Raw genomic sequence first — 16,909 nt, 5'->3', positions numbered from 1 at the left:
TGAAAAGGACTGGGCGGGAGTAAAGGAGCTACTGAAAGGCAGCGAAGGAGACTTCCCAATCAACGTCCAACAACTCTAGGAGTACCTTGCAGGGTACGGCAAACTCGAAAACGCGCTAAGTCACGCTCTCGAATACACACACGATCTCCCAGGTCTAAGCAACATGCTTAGCTACGTACAGAGAGTGATTCCTCCAAAGTTGAAGAACAAGATACCAAAGATAAGCAAGAGAATTGATGAACACCTGAAAACCGCCTACAGGTCTCAAAAATAACTACAGCCAAACCTCCCACCTCTAAGAAAAATAGATGACAGATCCCTTCTGATGGAGGGGATTCTTAGATCAAAGCAGATAAACATTAGGGAAAAAAAAACAAAAAAACAAAACAATAAATACGAACGGCAGCAGGCTCAAGTAGCAGTTGTACATTTAGAACTAATTTAAGAATTATGTGTTAGAATTGTAGAAGCGCGAGAAGAGTAAAAGAAGAAATACCTAACTGGTTAAAGGATCACGGTATCCTAATACTTTTAGAATCCAGACTCAGTGAGGCGACAACATTCCAAACTGAATTTCAATATTCAGGATTCATTACATACCGTAAGGACAGGGGGACTGATACTGGCGGTGGAATAATTATATTCCTTCGTCAAAACATCGCGTACCTTGTGAACGAAGACATTGGAGTACTAGACAGCAACATCGAACTGATCTCCATAAAAATCAACAACATCAAGCCGAAGATAAATCTGATTATATGCTACAGACCCAAGGGCCTTCTCACACAGGAGAGATGGAACCAGTTAGTCTCACTTGCTAACGACAATGAACACACCGTTTGCATAGGAGATTTTAATGCTCACCATACAGTCTGGAACTGTCACAGCTCTAACACAAACGGGAGGAGGCTTCTAAAAGCAATGGAAGATCAGGAACCCACATTATTCATTCACAATACGAACACATCAACTCATGTCGACCCCCGTGATTACCAGAGAAAATCGAACATAGACCTAATAATAAGCACTCTCGACTTGGCTGATAAAATCAATTACAGTGTGGGTGATGAACTATATGGTTCAGATCACTATCCACTACACTACAATTAATATAGAAAAGAGCTACTACTTCAAAAAATTTTTTTAAATATACACAAAAAGCACTGATTGGGAGAAAGTCCAGGAAAAGCTCGAAAATGATTACGAGGAATTCTTGACAGGTGACTTTGACTCCAGCGGACCAATTGAGCAATATCACAAATTTATAGCAGTCGTCAAAGAAGCAGTACGAGAGCACACACCGAAGAGGAAAGAACAAAAGTCAGGCATGAATGAAGAAACCACAAAAAAGAAAAAGAAGATGCAAGGAAACCCATGTAAATGGTGGGACAACGAGTGCTTTAAAGCAAAATGACTGAGAAGAGCTGCGGAAAGAAAATGGGAACACACTAACAGAGTCGAAGATCGAATTAAATATAATAAAGCAGCAGCACAAGCAAAAAAACTGTTCAGGAGAAAAAAAAAAGAACACTTTCGTGAATTTGCCAAAAGTGTAGACAGCAGAACCAGTCCAACATATGTTTCAAACATATGCAAAATCCTGAAAAATAAATGGGTTAAAGTCACTCATAACAACATGACAGAAAACCTCCAGTGGCCCATCCACATTGATTCAGCAATCAGCAAAATCAGTCCAGCATTCGTCCCCACCAAACCTGACTATCTCCCAGATTGTCAGGAAAACGAATTCCTCTCCTCCAGGTTCGTCTTTACGGAGTTCAACTACGCACTGACATCAAGAAAAACACACTGTTCGCCAGGTATGGATGGGATTCACTACGGCATCTTGAAAAAACTACCTGTCAAATACCACCTGATCCTGCTAGACATTTTCAATAATTTGTTCTTGACAGAGGTTTACCCCGAAGAATGGACTCATCACTTCGTTCACTTCATTCCAAAGGCAGGAGGAACAGACGTACGACCAATATCCTTAGCTTCGTGCACTGCGAAACTCTTCGAGAGCATCATCAAAAACAGATTAGACTGGTGGGTGGAGCACAACGAAAATATAAATAATAGTCAAACAGGATTTCGGAAAGGAATATCATGCCATAACAACCTGGCTAATTTAACCTACACAGTAAATGAAGCACTGGCACATCAACAGCATGCGCTGGCAGCATTCTTGGATGTGAGAGGCGCGTTTGATAATGTCAATCCGCAAATACTTCTGGACAAGCTAGCAGACATCGGGTGCCCTCAGAGAGTGACAAAATTTACTCGGTTTCTTACATACCAACGTTCTATACAGACTATGAAACAGGAAGCAAATCCACGGATGGTGTTCAAGGGAGTCCCACAAGGAGTATTGAGTCCACTGTTACATTCGCTATATGTCCCCGAAATCACCAGTAAACTCTCGAAAAAGGTTCGGACATCCCAATTCGCCGACGACATAGCCATTTATACTCATAACTCAGACTTGGACTACTGTGAATCTATACTTACTGGGGCAATCCGTCAAATACAAATAAAATTAAAACATCTGGGTCTAGAACTCGCACCAAACAAAACCAAGCTATTACACTTCAATAATCGAAAAATAACACCAGGACACTCTGAAATCACAGTTGAGGGACACACCATACGCTCTGAAGAGACTGTCAGGTTTCTAGGTATCTGGTTGGACTGGAGACTTGCCTTTGATCATCAAATAGAACGAATCCGACAAAGATGCCTCAAGTCCTTAAATATGGTTAAATACCTGAGAGGTACCTGGTGGGGAAGTGATCCTCGTACTCTGCTGTTACTGTATAAACGCTACGTGAGATCCGTTATGGATTACGGAATATTCATCTATTACCCGAATCAATCAGAACTCAAGAAGAAACTGGAAAGAATACAATACGAAGCAATCAGAGCAGCAATGGGATATAGGAAAACTACCCCTACCAATGTTCTACTGGGAGAATCAAAACTATCTCTCATTGAGGAAAGAGCAAAATTTCTATGTAGAAATTTTATTACCAAAACAGTAATAAATACTTCCTTACAATTCAACGACACTGTCAATAACCTCTGTCTGACTGGTCAACGCAGTAAGGCCAAAAAACACAAGAGGCTGCTACACTGGGGAATCTCAGAGACTATACTGATCGAACCTAATCTATACATTTACAGACTCAAATACTGGGACGTGATGACGGCCACCGAGGTAGATCTGGAGACAGGAAAAAATAAGAGAGACGATCAAGACAAACCGAACATCCAGAATATAATAGATAGTGAAAATGACGACACATACTGCATATACACCGACGGAAGTAAGGTCTTGGGAAACACATTCACTGGTGCAGCCTGTTACTGTCCGAGACTTCACCTCGAAATCATTCGAAGCCTAAACCCACAGAGCTCAGTTTATTCTGCAGAATGCTTAGCCATCTACGCCGCCATGAATGTAGCTCTAGAACACCCGAACAAAAATTTCTTCATTCTATCTGACTCCATGAGTGCTCTCCAGGCTCTTCAGCACCCGAAAATGTCCATCAAAGAAAATGATCACCTCCTGCAAGTCAGAATTAAATATAATAAATTCCTAATTACAAATGACCATAAAAAATTCATCAAATTCATTTGGGTTCCCTCTCACTCCGGATATGAGGGAAACGAATACGTCGACAGACTTGCGAAACAAGGAACTGCTGCACAGGACATGGACATTAGAAGAATCCCCTTCACCGATTACTCTGAGCTCTACAAGAAAGAAATGAAACTTAAAACCATTGAACAGATAACGGAAATGGCCACTTCCCAAATGCTAAAAAGAAAAGGGGTCGAATATTTCGAACAATACTTCACCAAAAGTGTCAAACCATGGTTCGACAAATTCCCAGACCTCTCAAGAGAAGAAATCGTTTGGGTGAACCGAGCAAGAGCCCATCACTACAATTTGAACAGCTCCTTAGCTCGGGTTCACATCATTCCACCAACATCATGCCCCTGCGGTCATCTAGAACAAAACCTAGACCACATTTTATGGGATTGCACCAAGTACAATGAAGAACGCAAAATACTCTTCAATGTTCTCAAAAAATTCAACACCAGACCACCGGAAATCCAAAAGATCCTGAAAACATCCTCGAGGAAACACATCAGAGACATTACAAAATTTCTTAAGAAATGTGAACTACAGATTTAAAACTAAGAGTCATAATAACAGCAACAATGTCTAGATAGCTACAACCGAAACCACACAATCTGCGATAATTGAAGGCTGTTATCAGTCGCTCCTTTTTTTTTTCTTTTGTATTTTTCTTATCCATGTCAGCTGAATGAGCCCGAAAATGGGTTCCAAAGCTTTAATAAAAAAAATAAATAAAAAAAAATAACAAATGGGTTCCAATGCCTAAAATCAATTAAAAATTGCTTAGTTAACGTTCCGTGATCATATTCTATTGATTGAAAAAAGAATTACGCATTAGTACGCGAGTGGTCGGTACATGTCTGAAAATCGGGGGTGTCCCGCAGCTCTATTATTGCAAAACCTTTACAACACCGGTTATACAACGTTTTCAAAGATCAAAATGATTTAGAATCTCGTGAGTTATTATATCATACTCAAGTCAGGTATTGAATTTTTTCGATGCGTTCTCGTTTTCGTGCATTATCGGTATCATGCAATATCGGCGGAGAGAAGGGAAATGGTAAGTTAATGATGGACTTTGTTATGAAAAACGAAAAAAAAAAGGTTTTTTGCAAGCCCTTATTTGCGAGTTCCGATTGCATAATTCTCAATCGACATTTAAGGTCACAAAAATAATAGCTTGTCCTCTATTTCGCAGCGAAAAATTGTGACAATTTTTGAAGAAGAAAATTGATCACTCAAATTGTCTATAACAAACTTTCGAAGTTGAAGGGGAAAGACTATTTTATGAGGGTTTATTTCGGATGACGGTATTATTTGAATAGTTGAAGTTTACCCGTTAATTCCCGCGTTCCACTTTCATCTTAGTGCTAAAAATGACTGAATGATAAATAAAATTGGAACAAATGAAAAAGGTTTAGCTTGATAAAAATTTTGAATTTCCCCACTCGCCACGTGAGGCGCTCCTCATCCCCACTGCACTCACTCTGCTACCCCCACTGGACTCACTCCACTACCCCCACTATGCTCGTACTAGGACCCCTGTAATTGGAAGAGTTGTAAAACTTTATAACGCTCCTAATTGATTTATGGCAGGAGCTCCGAGCTACCCGTCAGTTGCCCATCCCTGGTCTAGAAGCCCTATTAATGAAAATATCCGTCAAAAATGTCATAAGTAGTTGGATTTTCAAATTTTTATTCCAAAACTCCGGGCCGTGTACCGTGTATAAGGCGAATTTTCAGAAAAACTTGGCGACTTTGAGCTTGAATATATAATTAACGGTAACACTGAACATAAGGGAGATGCGGGACACCCTCGATTTTCAGACATGTACCGTGGTCTGTACATGTCTCGCGTTCTAATGCGCAATTCTTGTTCTAAACAATAAAATATGATTACTGAATGTCAAGTAAACAATTTTCGATCAATTTTACGCATTGGAATTATTTATTATTAACAATTAAATTGTTCAAAACATCCTAGCAACAAAACTATGAAGAATAGACGAAATTTTTTGAATCATGGATCATCTAGAATTTAATAAGAAATAATTTTTATCTGTTATTAATTTTACGTATCTCTCGAGGATTCCGAGATATGAGAAATAAATTAAGTTGCGCAACTCTTTCATTACTCATATCTCGAAATCTAAAAGAGATATGTAAAATTGACAAAAGATAAAAATTATTCTTTATCAAATTCTAAATGATTTGTGATCTGAAAATTTTCGTATATCTTTCATAGTTTGTGTGCTAGGGCCATTTGAACAATTAAATTGTTGATAATAAATAGTTGCAATACCTAAAATCAATCGGAAATTGTTTACTTAATATTCCGTGACCATATTTCTTTATTCAAAAAAAGCATTACGCATTAGAACACGAGTGATCGTCGGTCAATTTAGAAGGGTTTTTTTGTATAAAAAATCTCACGGGTCTTCTTCAGGTATACGATCTAGATCACTCTTGATTTTTTTCAGATTTTCCCTAGATCTTTCAAATTTATCATTATGTCGATTTATGCTGGTGCGGCATGGCGCTTACGGTGCGACCAACGGAGTGTTAAATATTCTATAAAATAAGAAAGATGATTTTCAATTTTGGATTTCTTTTATGTAAGTCTTGAAAATTAGAGAAGATATTGGAATTTTGTCAGAAGTACATTTCAAAACATATTTCTACGAAAGTGAGCCCAAATCCTTAGATTCGAGGATGTCCATCAAAAACACATCCTCTTCAATGCTTCCATTGTTCAGAAATATTTTCTTTCCATAGATGGTCAATTACGTTTATATTAAAGGACGAAGAGCGAACGAGAACTAAAGACTTTCCATTCTTCGGCTACACCCTAGCTGGAGCATCTGTAGTAGATCAATACAGATGGCTGGCTGCAATGTTGTTTGGTGAACATCAGATGGATCTTTTTCCATCAGCAGTCAACTTAATGGATCCCTAATTTTCCATTCCTCTATCGTTAACGTAATTCTTATACCTCATAAGTGAATTTATTACCACTTATTTTATTAGAAGTTTTCTATAGTATATTATATACATATATGTATATTTTTACAATGCAATTATTTTTCTTGCCTGGAGAGTAGTGTTTTTCACATATTTAAATTCTGTATAGATTCCATACAGAGCTCAATTGAAGTTCTATGAGAACGCCAAAGAATGTTTTTTTATCGAAAAAGGTTATCTGTGATTGGCTGAGGGATCTAAATACGTCACAAGTATTACATTGAATTTTAGCTTGATAAAAATGTAAAACAATGAATGTTAGAGATTCATATTTTAATTGATTGAATGATGTGATCGTCAAATTTAATATAAAAAGAAATTACAAGACAAAAATTATTTACTTAATATTAAACCAATGATTCCTTATCAGAGAAATTAAGGATCTATGCAGAAAGTAACAAGTATTGAATGCAAAAAATGTTAGCTCACAAAATGGCCTCGAAAGGGAGCAACATCGCTTTTACGATCGCCATTTTATATCCATTCATCTTTCTTAGGACTCTATGAATAAATAGGAAGAAAAATTTATTGCCAATTTCTGGTCAATTTATACTGAGAATATTTTGAATTCTCAGTATTTTAATAAGAATTTTTTTTACTGCTCTCACTAATCGCGGATAAAGGTCTCTCGACATTTCAACTTGAATCATTCATTACAGGAATCATTTAAAAATCAATGCATCTAACAAACTCAATCGGCTTCACCCATCAATTTACAAATCACCCTGAGCGCATTTATACCTTTAATATCTAAAATACTGAGCTCACATAGTCATTAAATTAATCCTTGAGTGGATCGTGTCATCGATTGTGTAAGTTTGGATTGTAAATTGGTCTAGAGTCAAGAACACTTGGATTACTTGTTCTCACTTTAATGTACTTTGGCCTCTTATCTCGGGTGCTCCAGTGAAGGTACAAATACCATCCAGCAATGATTGTCCCCAGTCCATTGCAGCAGGCTGATAGGATTAACAGAATTGTTAGAATACCTTCGACCTCAGGACAGTTGAGATCTACGTATTTCAGAACAGGTTCTGCGGGACTAGCAATTTCACTTTTTGGTCGGCAGGCACACGTGGCATTTCTCACTCGTGCTGGGGTGCACTCAAGACCACTGAGTTTTGCCAGGTGAATAATTGCAGCACTACAGGCAAGTAAACAGGCTAATGTCGCTAATATTGATAAGAAAACACTAATAGTCTTGGTTGCCGAGAGGCAGAATCCTGGACTCATTCCAGGGTATTCTTTCTTGAAACAGCAGAGGAGGCATATTCCAAAGCCCCCTGAGAGTAATAACTGAAATGGAATATACAGGTCATTAATGATTTTCTTGTACAGTGGTGAGAGGGGAGGTAAAAAAATTCCCTTAATATTCGGTAAATGTCCATGAAACTAGTAGATCTTTTTATATAAAAACGGCTTCTTAATGAATTTCTGTGAATCTTTTTGCCTTCAAGCTATTTGGAGCCGTTCCGTTTTAGCATGTTGGCATGTTTTTCTTTTCAATGTAAACTACAAGTTTGTGGTATTCAAATTGTGCGGGAGGGAATTCGAACTCACTGGCATTCCACTCCAATGTGGGTTGTCGCTTAGAGGTAGGTTTGGTGACCATAGAAGTAACCAGAGGGCTAAGGAGGTCACAGCAATACCCAAAATAGTCTGCACTGCTGCCAGGGTTCTAGCTAATTTTCTATGCCTGAGGAGAGGTGGTCTTGACTTCCTTACTGCTGTAACAAATAGAAGAAACAAGTGGGAAACTGCTCTTGTATTGTATATAGTATAGTTATTTTTGCTACTAAATTCAAACAATCATAAAAATCAAATCAACCAATATAGCTATCGTAATCATTTTTCAACTTCGAGTTGATGGCATTAAAACAAACATTTTAAGCTATGATTGAATTCATTTGAAGCATAATATTCAAAGATATCCCCGGAAATCTGATTTTCAAACAATACAAATTTTTTGAAAATTTTCGAATAAATCAAAATAACGATTATTGCTATCCTCTCCATCTTCGAATTCGTTCAAAGGCACATCCAAACAATTTTTTAAGCCATCATTCAATCAATTTAATACATTTTTTTAGTTATCGTGGGCCAACCGATTTTCGAAAAAATTCAAAAATTAAAAAAACTAATCGATGAATCAAATTTTAATTAATGGCGATCAATAGGGCTCAACAAAACCTACATTTGAAGAAAAAAAAGATTCAATTCCATCCATTCATTAGTGAACAATTAAAAAAAACTTTACCACACACATACGTACGGACACAGTTTAAAAATTGTATTTTCGGACTTTTTGGATCATAATGAGTCGATATAACAGAAAAAATTCAAAACTTAAATTTGAACGATTATAATCCTTCCATTCGGAAGTAAAAACAAATTATTTACATCAATGGACAATTTGACTTCGAGTCACATGAGCATTCACTTCATCTCGAATTCAGAGGATTTCTTCTTCGAACTCGTTAATATCGAGTTAATTTCATGACCATGAACTGAAAATCCATTTTAATTTGCTCTTCAGTTGTATAATATTGGTATACGTCTCACAACTGCAAGTACAAAAAAAATATTTCGATTTTGTTGAAACTGATAGACCATCATCTCGTGAAATTAAAGAAACATGAAATTTTTGCAGCAGGTTCGTTTCCTGACGTTAAGTGGTAATGGTACCCTTCTTCCATATGTTGAATTTTAGAATTATTCTCATATCCATAAGTATTAATTTCTGAAAACCAAAAAACTTCAATCACTCTATTACTATATTGTGCAGGGCCTCACGTTTTTTGGTTTTCAAAAAATTAGTAACTATGGACACGAGGACTATTCTAAAACTCAACACACGCAAGGGGTACCATTATCTCTCAACACCCACTAAGAAAAGATATTTGGAAATTCATCCGCTCGGCATAGAAAAGGAAATAATGTCCACATTTATTAAATGGGAATTTTAAAACTACTGAACTTTAGGAAAATTCGTATTCAGAATTAAAATTAATGAATACGTGTTTCGTATTCGTATTTAAAATCAATCCTTGCCGGTGCTAAGTAAAAAGTTTTACTTAGTTCTATATAATTTCCACAACTTCGAAGATTTCTAGAACTTCCTAGAAAATTATCGAATGTTGCTTAAAGTAGAATTCTGATTGGCCTAAGGATTAAATCTGGAAACTTCGAAACCTTTCAATAAAACTTCCGAGTTTTTAAAAACAGCCATAAGACGTATTCTTTCCATTTTCGTTATGACAATTTTACGACTTCAATGAGCCTTTAAATGAAGATTTGCTACTTTGATAGAGCGATTTAGTTGCTGTTAACAAATGGCTAATGTCGTCATTCGGTAATAGTTTAGGAATGAACTGGATAGTTAAGAAGCCCTATTAACAGTACGAACAGCACTTCATTTAAACAGCCCCCCACCCTGCCATACCCTTAATGTGAGACCACTCTGAGAATCTTATGTGTGTATTAGCCGCGCAGATACAGCCACTTCAAATTTTTAATTTTGTTTTTTTTTTCATCAATTTCTATTCCGGCAACATTCTACCTGCAGTCAATCAGACGCCAATAAATAAATGCAGATGGAATTTTTCTACCGTGGTCGAAAATGGAACTCTAATTACGTGTTAACGACTAATTTGATCTCTAATTTTGACATTAGGTTGAGATATTGAAGTTCTCATTCACATTTCCATGGTTGTTCTCTTCCCAGAAATTCCATGAGTATTTCAGTACTGGAGTGGTATAACACAACGAATTGATTTATCATTTCTTGTCAAATATGAAACGATTCATATTTTTCAGTAGATATGTTTATTTGGCGTGCATTATGATTATCTATTATTCAAATTGTGCTTAATGGACTCAATATACGAAAATTGTCGGGGTATTTTTTTGGAGCATATTCTTCATTTTTCTTTAGAAATGTAAAATAATAGTTTTCTTGAGAAACTTTCACGTTCAGAATTTTCCCACTAATAATGGATAATTATCGTGTATTGCCTTCCAAAATTCCATCAGATGATACTGCCGGTTGCACCAAGCCGTGTTAGCCAAATAAATCGTCGTAATAAATTTATATCTGTACTAAATGTATTCCATAGTTGGATAATTTTAGGAATTCGTCGTAGAGCGCTTTCATTTTAGTCCATATGCTGGGGGTGAAAAGGTACGCACAATGACGTCCATGGGTCAAGTTTGTTTTTTCTGTTTTTTGGGTCGTAGAATCCAAATTTGTTTGTTGGCCAACGCTCAAGTGATGCATTCAAAATTTATTAACCCGTCAGCACTCCCGCCATTTCACCGAGAACCTTTAGGGCGCGTTTCGCAATCGACTTAGTAGCAGTAGCAGTACTGTAACCCTATCTAATTTCGCTTTACTGCAGCTACAGTAGTTGATTCCGAAACGCACCCTTAATCACGCAGAGAGGGAATCTCTGACGCATTGCGCGCTAGTTAGAAAGGTCCAAGCTATTCATGGGAATGGTTTAGTTACCGAGTATCACCGAATGCCTCACGGAACCGCTCGATGCGAGCGAGCCACACGCGCGTACGACTGACTCGACGAGACAAGCGGAGGGGCCTTCGGCTCGCGACTCGTGCCCCCGCGGCTTGTCTCGTCTCGTCTATCGCTCGGCTGCGCGTGTTCTACGACTCTCCCTAAAAACATTATCCCACTCGTATTAACATTCCCCCTTTTTCGGACTTGTAACGTAATATACCATTTTTCATCACGCTGTGCGAAACGCACATTCCCCCTTCCCCCCCTCCCAAACACAAAATTCCCCCTTTTTCACGTTTGTAACGTAATATACTATTTTTCATCACGCTGTGCGAAAAAGTAACTTTTTAGGCGCTTCGCGTGCCTAGAACGTCCCTTTTCCATACATTGTGATGAAAAGTATCGTTCGATACTCGTGGGAAAAGTGTTTTTCGGCTCGTGAGATTATATCACTCGCCTTCAACTCTTGCTATAAACCTCCCACGAGCCAAAAAACTCTTTTCCGCACTCGTAATGAAATATACTATTTTATAATTTAGTGAAACATGCTAGACGATTTTTATTGACCCCAGAGGAAAGAGGGATAGTTTCTTGAGGCAATTAAAAAGTTTTAGTCCAAAATCTCAATTTTTCGACTATGTTGCCTGTACCCTGAAAAATTTTACAAGAGAAAGTCATATAGCGCGAGTGCTGACGGGTCAACAATTGAATTGTTCAAATGGATATTGCTCTGCACCATTGAGTTGTGCAACAAAACAGTTTGAATGAAAAATGTCCGCCTTACCCGGGGCCGAATTGCCGATGCTGTTAAAGCGGCCAAGCCTCGGCCTAGAATCAGCATGCCAAGTCTTGGCAACCCACTCATGGCCAAACATCGGCTTTGGCTGGCATGCCAAGTCTCGGCGACTCCTTCACAGCCAAGTGTCGGCAGAACGTCAAATGGCCATTCGTCGAATCCCAAGTCTTGGCTAATAATTGGGTAAACTTCGGACGGCGAGACTTGATAAGGGTCAAACAGGAAAGACAAGTTTAACAATTTCAAGGGTTAAACTCTGGTCACTTTTTAACAGAGAAGCCGAGAGCAATATTCCAAAGGGCAAAACAAATCAATTAACAAATGAGATAGAGCAGTTGTTTATCGCGAGAGCGTGCACGGAGAAAAATAATTTTGTTGCAGTGCCGTCCCACCAGTCAGTGCAGCAAATTTCGTCTGTTGATATACGTCCAACGGACGCTGCAGTTACGCCCAAAATTTTATTTGTTACCATCTGATTTGTTGGGCTAGCAAGGACTATTTGCTAGGTCAACTGCTGCCACCTCTACTCAATTCAGCACGTGATTTTTGTTACCCGACAAAGAGTTTCTGTTCAAGTAGCAAATAGGGCCCCGTTGTAGTCAACCCTCTTCATTCTACAGTTTGTTACCCGAATATTTGATTTGTTGGCGCAAAGAAGGAATGACGGTTGCAACGAAGAATGTCATTTGTTGCGGTTACAGGTTTTTTCGTCGTCATGACATAAAATTTGTTCTGTATGCAAATGGAATTTTGTTGCAATAACAAAACCATTTTGCTGCTCCAAAAGTAACCCTTCTGTTGCCCTAAAATTCAGATTTTTTGCGGCAGCAAATTATATTTGGATTGAAAAAGGATTGATTTCATTACAATAAAAGCTATTAATTTCAATTTATTCCTTTTATTAAATCAATGCAATATTCCATAATCTAAAATAATATCTATCAGGTTTTTCTATGTACACAACATTGACGGTATTCAAATTTCGTATCTTAAAATTACATATTTCTTTCCATCAGCCATAGTATGTGCATAGACTGGCAGAGGGTCAAGTAAATCTTGAAGTTTGACACATACTTTTTCCTGAGTTTCTTTCACTTTATGCGCACCTACGTGGCTATAAGCGCCTAAATTATCGTAGTAATTACAAATAAAACAAAAAGTATTTAGTGTATCATCGAAAATAAGAATCCTTTCGATTTTTCCAAAAACAAGTAAGAAATCATCGCTGTGGGTATCTAGAACCAGTGCCATGCCAGGTTTGAATATGGTGCCTTGATATTCAATCCAATTCGCAACAAAATATTGTTTCATTGATTGTAAGTCTGTGGGAAGATTATAATAAGGATCATGATGATTGCATTCCAGCAAATCGCCAGGGCCAGTTTGAAGTGAAGGTGTGATTTTTTCATTTGCCAGAAACTTGTAGCATAAGGAAATTTGATGTTTAATAGCTAGAGAATGGCAAATATTTACACGTGACATATTGACTGAAGCCGAACCGGTTAAATCAAGATGTTTTGCTTGAAAACGAATCGATGATAAATGCGCAGGCGGACCGCTTTGGTTGAATACGTCAGCTGAATGTTGCAGTATATAGTCTTTTGGTTTCAAAGTATCTCCCGTTGATTCCATATATAATAATTGATATTGTTCAATCAACACTTTGATTCGTTGTCCTGTGTTCCTGGGTAGTGTTTTTGCAAGTGTATATTCCAATATGTCTCGTAAGAGATGATACAATCGCCAGAAAGGATTATCAAATTGAACAAGGTCACCGATAATTACCCCAAAAAGCCGAATGGGTGTGGACATTTCTGAAGCAGTTGATTTTATTTTATTATTCTTCAAATCTTGATTATTTATCGAGTGGTCGGTTGGAGCAATCAATGAAGCCATAATTGAACATCAAAATTCGATTATTCAATGCATCGAGATCAAACTCTTTATATCGACCAGATGTTAGATCTGTTATGATTTTAGCCATACCGCGAGGAGCTATACCTTCTCGAACATCATGCATTTTATCATGCGCGTCATTGACCGTGATGTGATGCGAGGGAACTAGATTAATACTGCAACTTTTTTTAATCCCGGTCTTCTTGTAATCATCAGTGAGATCTTGGTTATAGCTTTGTTCATCACGCAATAACTCTGGTATTAGAGAAGTCATATGTTCACTATCTTTTTTCATTATCTTACAAAATCTACAAAAATTCGTGCAAATAAATGATTCGACGAAGCCAAAGAGACTATTAATTCCAAGATTGTCTCCCAAAAACAAACCCGTTGCAAAAAAACGTGTCGTGATCCCTGAGTTGTATTGATGGTAATCCCTGTTTTTTCGAGGAACGTTAGTTCCTCAATGAGTGGTTTTAATACTTTGTCATTACCGTATTTCTTTCTCGTCCAACTTTCGAACAACAGGACGAGAAAGTGATTTTCTAACATTGAGCGACAGTCGGGTGGTAAATAAGGGATAGATGCATAAACGGCCCCAACTGATCCGGGATGGGTTCCACAGGCTTATTAACCTCAGCATCATCGAAAAAAAGAAAGTGGCAAAACAATATCTTGTTCTTGATACGAGAATTTTTTTTTCCATAATTCACACTGAGTAAAATTTTCTACACATGAATCCGAATCCAGACTATTTATGTAAGATAAAGTTGCTTCCAATGCATCCGGTGCCTCGAAGTATTTTTTTAGACAACTCCGCAGAGGTATAGATTGACCGATGGCTTTTAGGGTCTTCTCCAAAACATTATTTGCTGAGTTCGATTGAGGCCCTTTCTCTTGTCCAATGACGTAAGGAATCGGAGCAATAAAATTCCCTGGTTCCCTGAAATTTGAATCGATAATATTCTGTTTTGAAATTCACGAATGGATCTGCCAATCTTGCAAACATGTTGTCTATTCCTCTTTTAGAATCATCAGGAATACTGTTCCTTTCTAAAACTGTTTCAACTTTATTTCGGATAATGTCAAAAAAACTGTTCCCAAAAAAAAATTTTTAGATCATCGATTATTTTCTGCACAAAATTACGCGGCAAACGTTTCTCACTGTACAATTTTGCTACAAATATTTCTGATGCTGAATCTAGAGCAGACGAAAAATCATCTAATGAAGAAGAAAAATCGATTGGAAACTCAGTGGATTCGGATGCTGAACAATTTATGGTAAAAACGTTTCACCGAGTACATCCCTAACCTCAGGCGTATGAGAAGAATTGTAAATATCTTGAGAAACTTTTGGACACTCTAACGGCAATTTGTGAAATGATAGAAGATGTTTACGGAATGGATCTTTGTGATGGAAAGATCTGAGAATAGGCCCCCAGTTGTCCTCACCGCAAGTGTACCCTTCGACCACCATGGCCCTGTGACATGCTGAAATATGTCTGAAAAGACTACGAATGGATGGCACAATCGCCCTACAGATCTTACACTTTGCCATTATTATATACTTTTTTTATTGCGAATTAATACGCGCTTTTTTTAATTCTGCGATCAAGGTTTCAACGTTATTAAAACGAAAATCGTATTTTTTCTGGAATGGGAGATCGTAAACTGCTCTTTGGAAAAATTGAAAGATCTGTGCTGACTGAAATGAATAATGAGCGTGTAAAGCGTGTACGTATTTGAACACTACGTTCAGTGCTTTCAATGGCGTTTCGACCTCGTAACGATGTGTTCTATCCAACACGATAAAATTTTGCTCAATTTGATCATATGATGGCCCTACGATCAGTACGAATGGTTGCAATTGGCAGTTGTGGATAGCCAAATTCTTCACCCTCTCGTTCAATTTGAGTTCCAAGTCACCAATTACCTAGAAGTTTTCAGAAAAAGTATTGCTCTACGATTGACACACAACCAACTGAATTGAAAAACTTATTTACATTTATTTACCTTCACGTACATCACGAAACCATCCAGCATTTCCTTTAGGGTTGGTCACCAATTATTAATTGTAGAATTTTGCTTCGTTGCTCTGCTCACGCCAAAGTAGTTTGTGCACCTAAACACGAAAAAAGTTGAGTCAGCATTTGGACAGTTCGCAAGGCTTGTCAACTGGACAATTTACCACTTGAGAAAGAATGAAATAATATGAATATCTCACTTGGATCTAATACTTTTCTCAAATCCGTTCCGATTGTTGTTTCCGATAGTAATTCGATTATGAAGGCTTTGACAACTGGCCATTCAGTAAACATCTTACCGGATTTATTTGGATAAATTCGATCGAAATCTCGTTCCAACTGAAAAAATTGAAGAGATTAAAGACAAGACTGTTTGGTAAAAGAGGTTCTGCAAGTTGCTGTCTTGAATGTTCGACATTTACCAGTGTATAAGCCAAATCATTGTCGAACGTTGAATATGCATTTAAATAATCTGTCACAGTCCCTTCACAGTGAAGTAATTTCTCTCGCCTCACTTCACTGGATTCACCCCAATAGCTCACAACTTTAGCCCATGGTTGTGAATTATTTTGCAACCAGCAATCATTTGTCTTAGCTTCCTCAGTCTGTGGCGGAATGATTTCTTCTGTAGAATGAGAACGAAAAATAAAATCAGATTTGTTGAAGATTTGTCTGATTGGGACGCTGAAGTATGACTAATGCCTCTGTTAGGTATTTCTTGGCACTGAGTATTTGTTGGAAGGAGAGGGGGGCAGGAAGACTGTCCATATTGTCTTTGGGTTTGTTGGGACTCTGGCGCCCTTTCCTTCCACCAGAAATTAAACCTCTGTCTCGATGATGATGGCGAAGATTGGTCCACCTCTGGTACAATTTTCCTCTTCCTGTTATAAACCTCCCACGTTTGTTCGTCAAAATCCATGTCACCTGTAAATAAAGTGTGCACCGAATTTCCTAGATTACTCGAGTAATGTATTATAATGATTGTTCAAAATTTTATAGATGAGCGAAGAGGC

General features: G+C 37.7%; 3 protein-coding genes across 6 annotated transcripts in view; 1 reads left to right on the top strand and 2 right to left on the bottom strand.

The window, feature by feature from the left end:
* Positions 1-7,166, top strand: part of LOC107048510 (arf-GAP with Rho-GAP domain, ANK repeat and PH domain-containing protein 1) — a 43,528-nt gene extending 36,362 nt beyond the window's left edge. Inside the window, exon 8 of the mRNA XM_015271693.2 lies at positions 6,422-7,166. Within this exon, the coding sequence (XP_015127179.1) occupies positions 6,422-6,602 (181 nt within the window). The 3' untranslated portion in view covers positions 6,603-7,166. The remainder of the gene's footprint in view (positions 1-6,421) is intronic.
* Positions 6,619-16,909, bottom strand: part of LOC107048512 — a 31,948-nt gene continuing 21,657 nt past the window's right edge. For 2 of the 3 annotated variants that reach the window (XM_015271696.2, XM_029126806.1), the window contains exons 5-6: positions 8,228-8,394; positions 6,619-7,963 (exon numbers count right to left, since the gene is read on the bottom strand). In XM_015271696.2, coding sequence (XP_015127182.1) covers positions 7,469-7,963; positions 8,228-8,394 — 662 coding nt within the window. In that variant the 3' untranslated portion in view covers positions 6,619-7,468. The remainder of the gene's footprint in view (positions 7,964-8,227; positions 8,395-16,909) is intronic. The other variant, XM_015271697.2, reaches the window with a different exon arrangement.
* Positions 12,928-16,556, bottom strand: LOC107048513. 2 transcript variants are annotated; one of them, XM_015271698.1, is made up of 4 exons: positions 16,319-16,556; positions 16,097-16,235; positions 15,886-15,994; positions 12,928-15,805 (listed from the first exon to the last, which is right to left on the bottom strand). In XM_015271698.1, the coding sequence occupies exon 4, from the start codon at positions 13,870-13,872 to the stop codon at positions 12,952-12,954; it is 921 nt and encodes a 306-aa protein (XP_015127184.1). In that variant the 5' UTR covers positions 13,873-15,805; positions 15,886-15,994; positions 16,097-16,235; positions 16,319-16,556; the 3' UTR covers positions 12,928-12,951. The 2 variants fall into 2 exon arrangements, with proteins under 2 accessions (XP_015127184.1, XP_015127185.1); XM_015271699.1 differs by having other exon boundaries at positions 12,928-14,815.

Source organism: Diachasma alloeum, unplaced genomic scaffold (genome assembly GCF_001412515.2).
Source record: "Diachasma alloeum isolate Michigan unplaced genomic scaffold, Dall2.0 Dall_scaffold_00194, whole genome shotgun sequence".
In the NCBI taxonomy this organism is placed as follows: Eukaryota; Metazoa; Arthropoda; class Insecta; order Hymenoptera; family Braconidae; genus Diachasma; species Diachasma alloeum.
This window is presented reverse-complemented; position numbering and strand designations above follow the sequence as displayed.

What these genes read in the sequence shown, in the direction of transcription:
- LOC107048513 (XM_015271698.1), bottom strand. Translation starts at nt 13,872, where the DNA reads ATGGCTTCATTGATTGCTCCAACCGACCACTCGATAAATAATCAAGAT.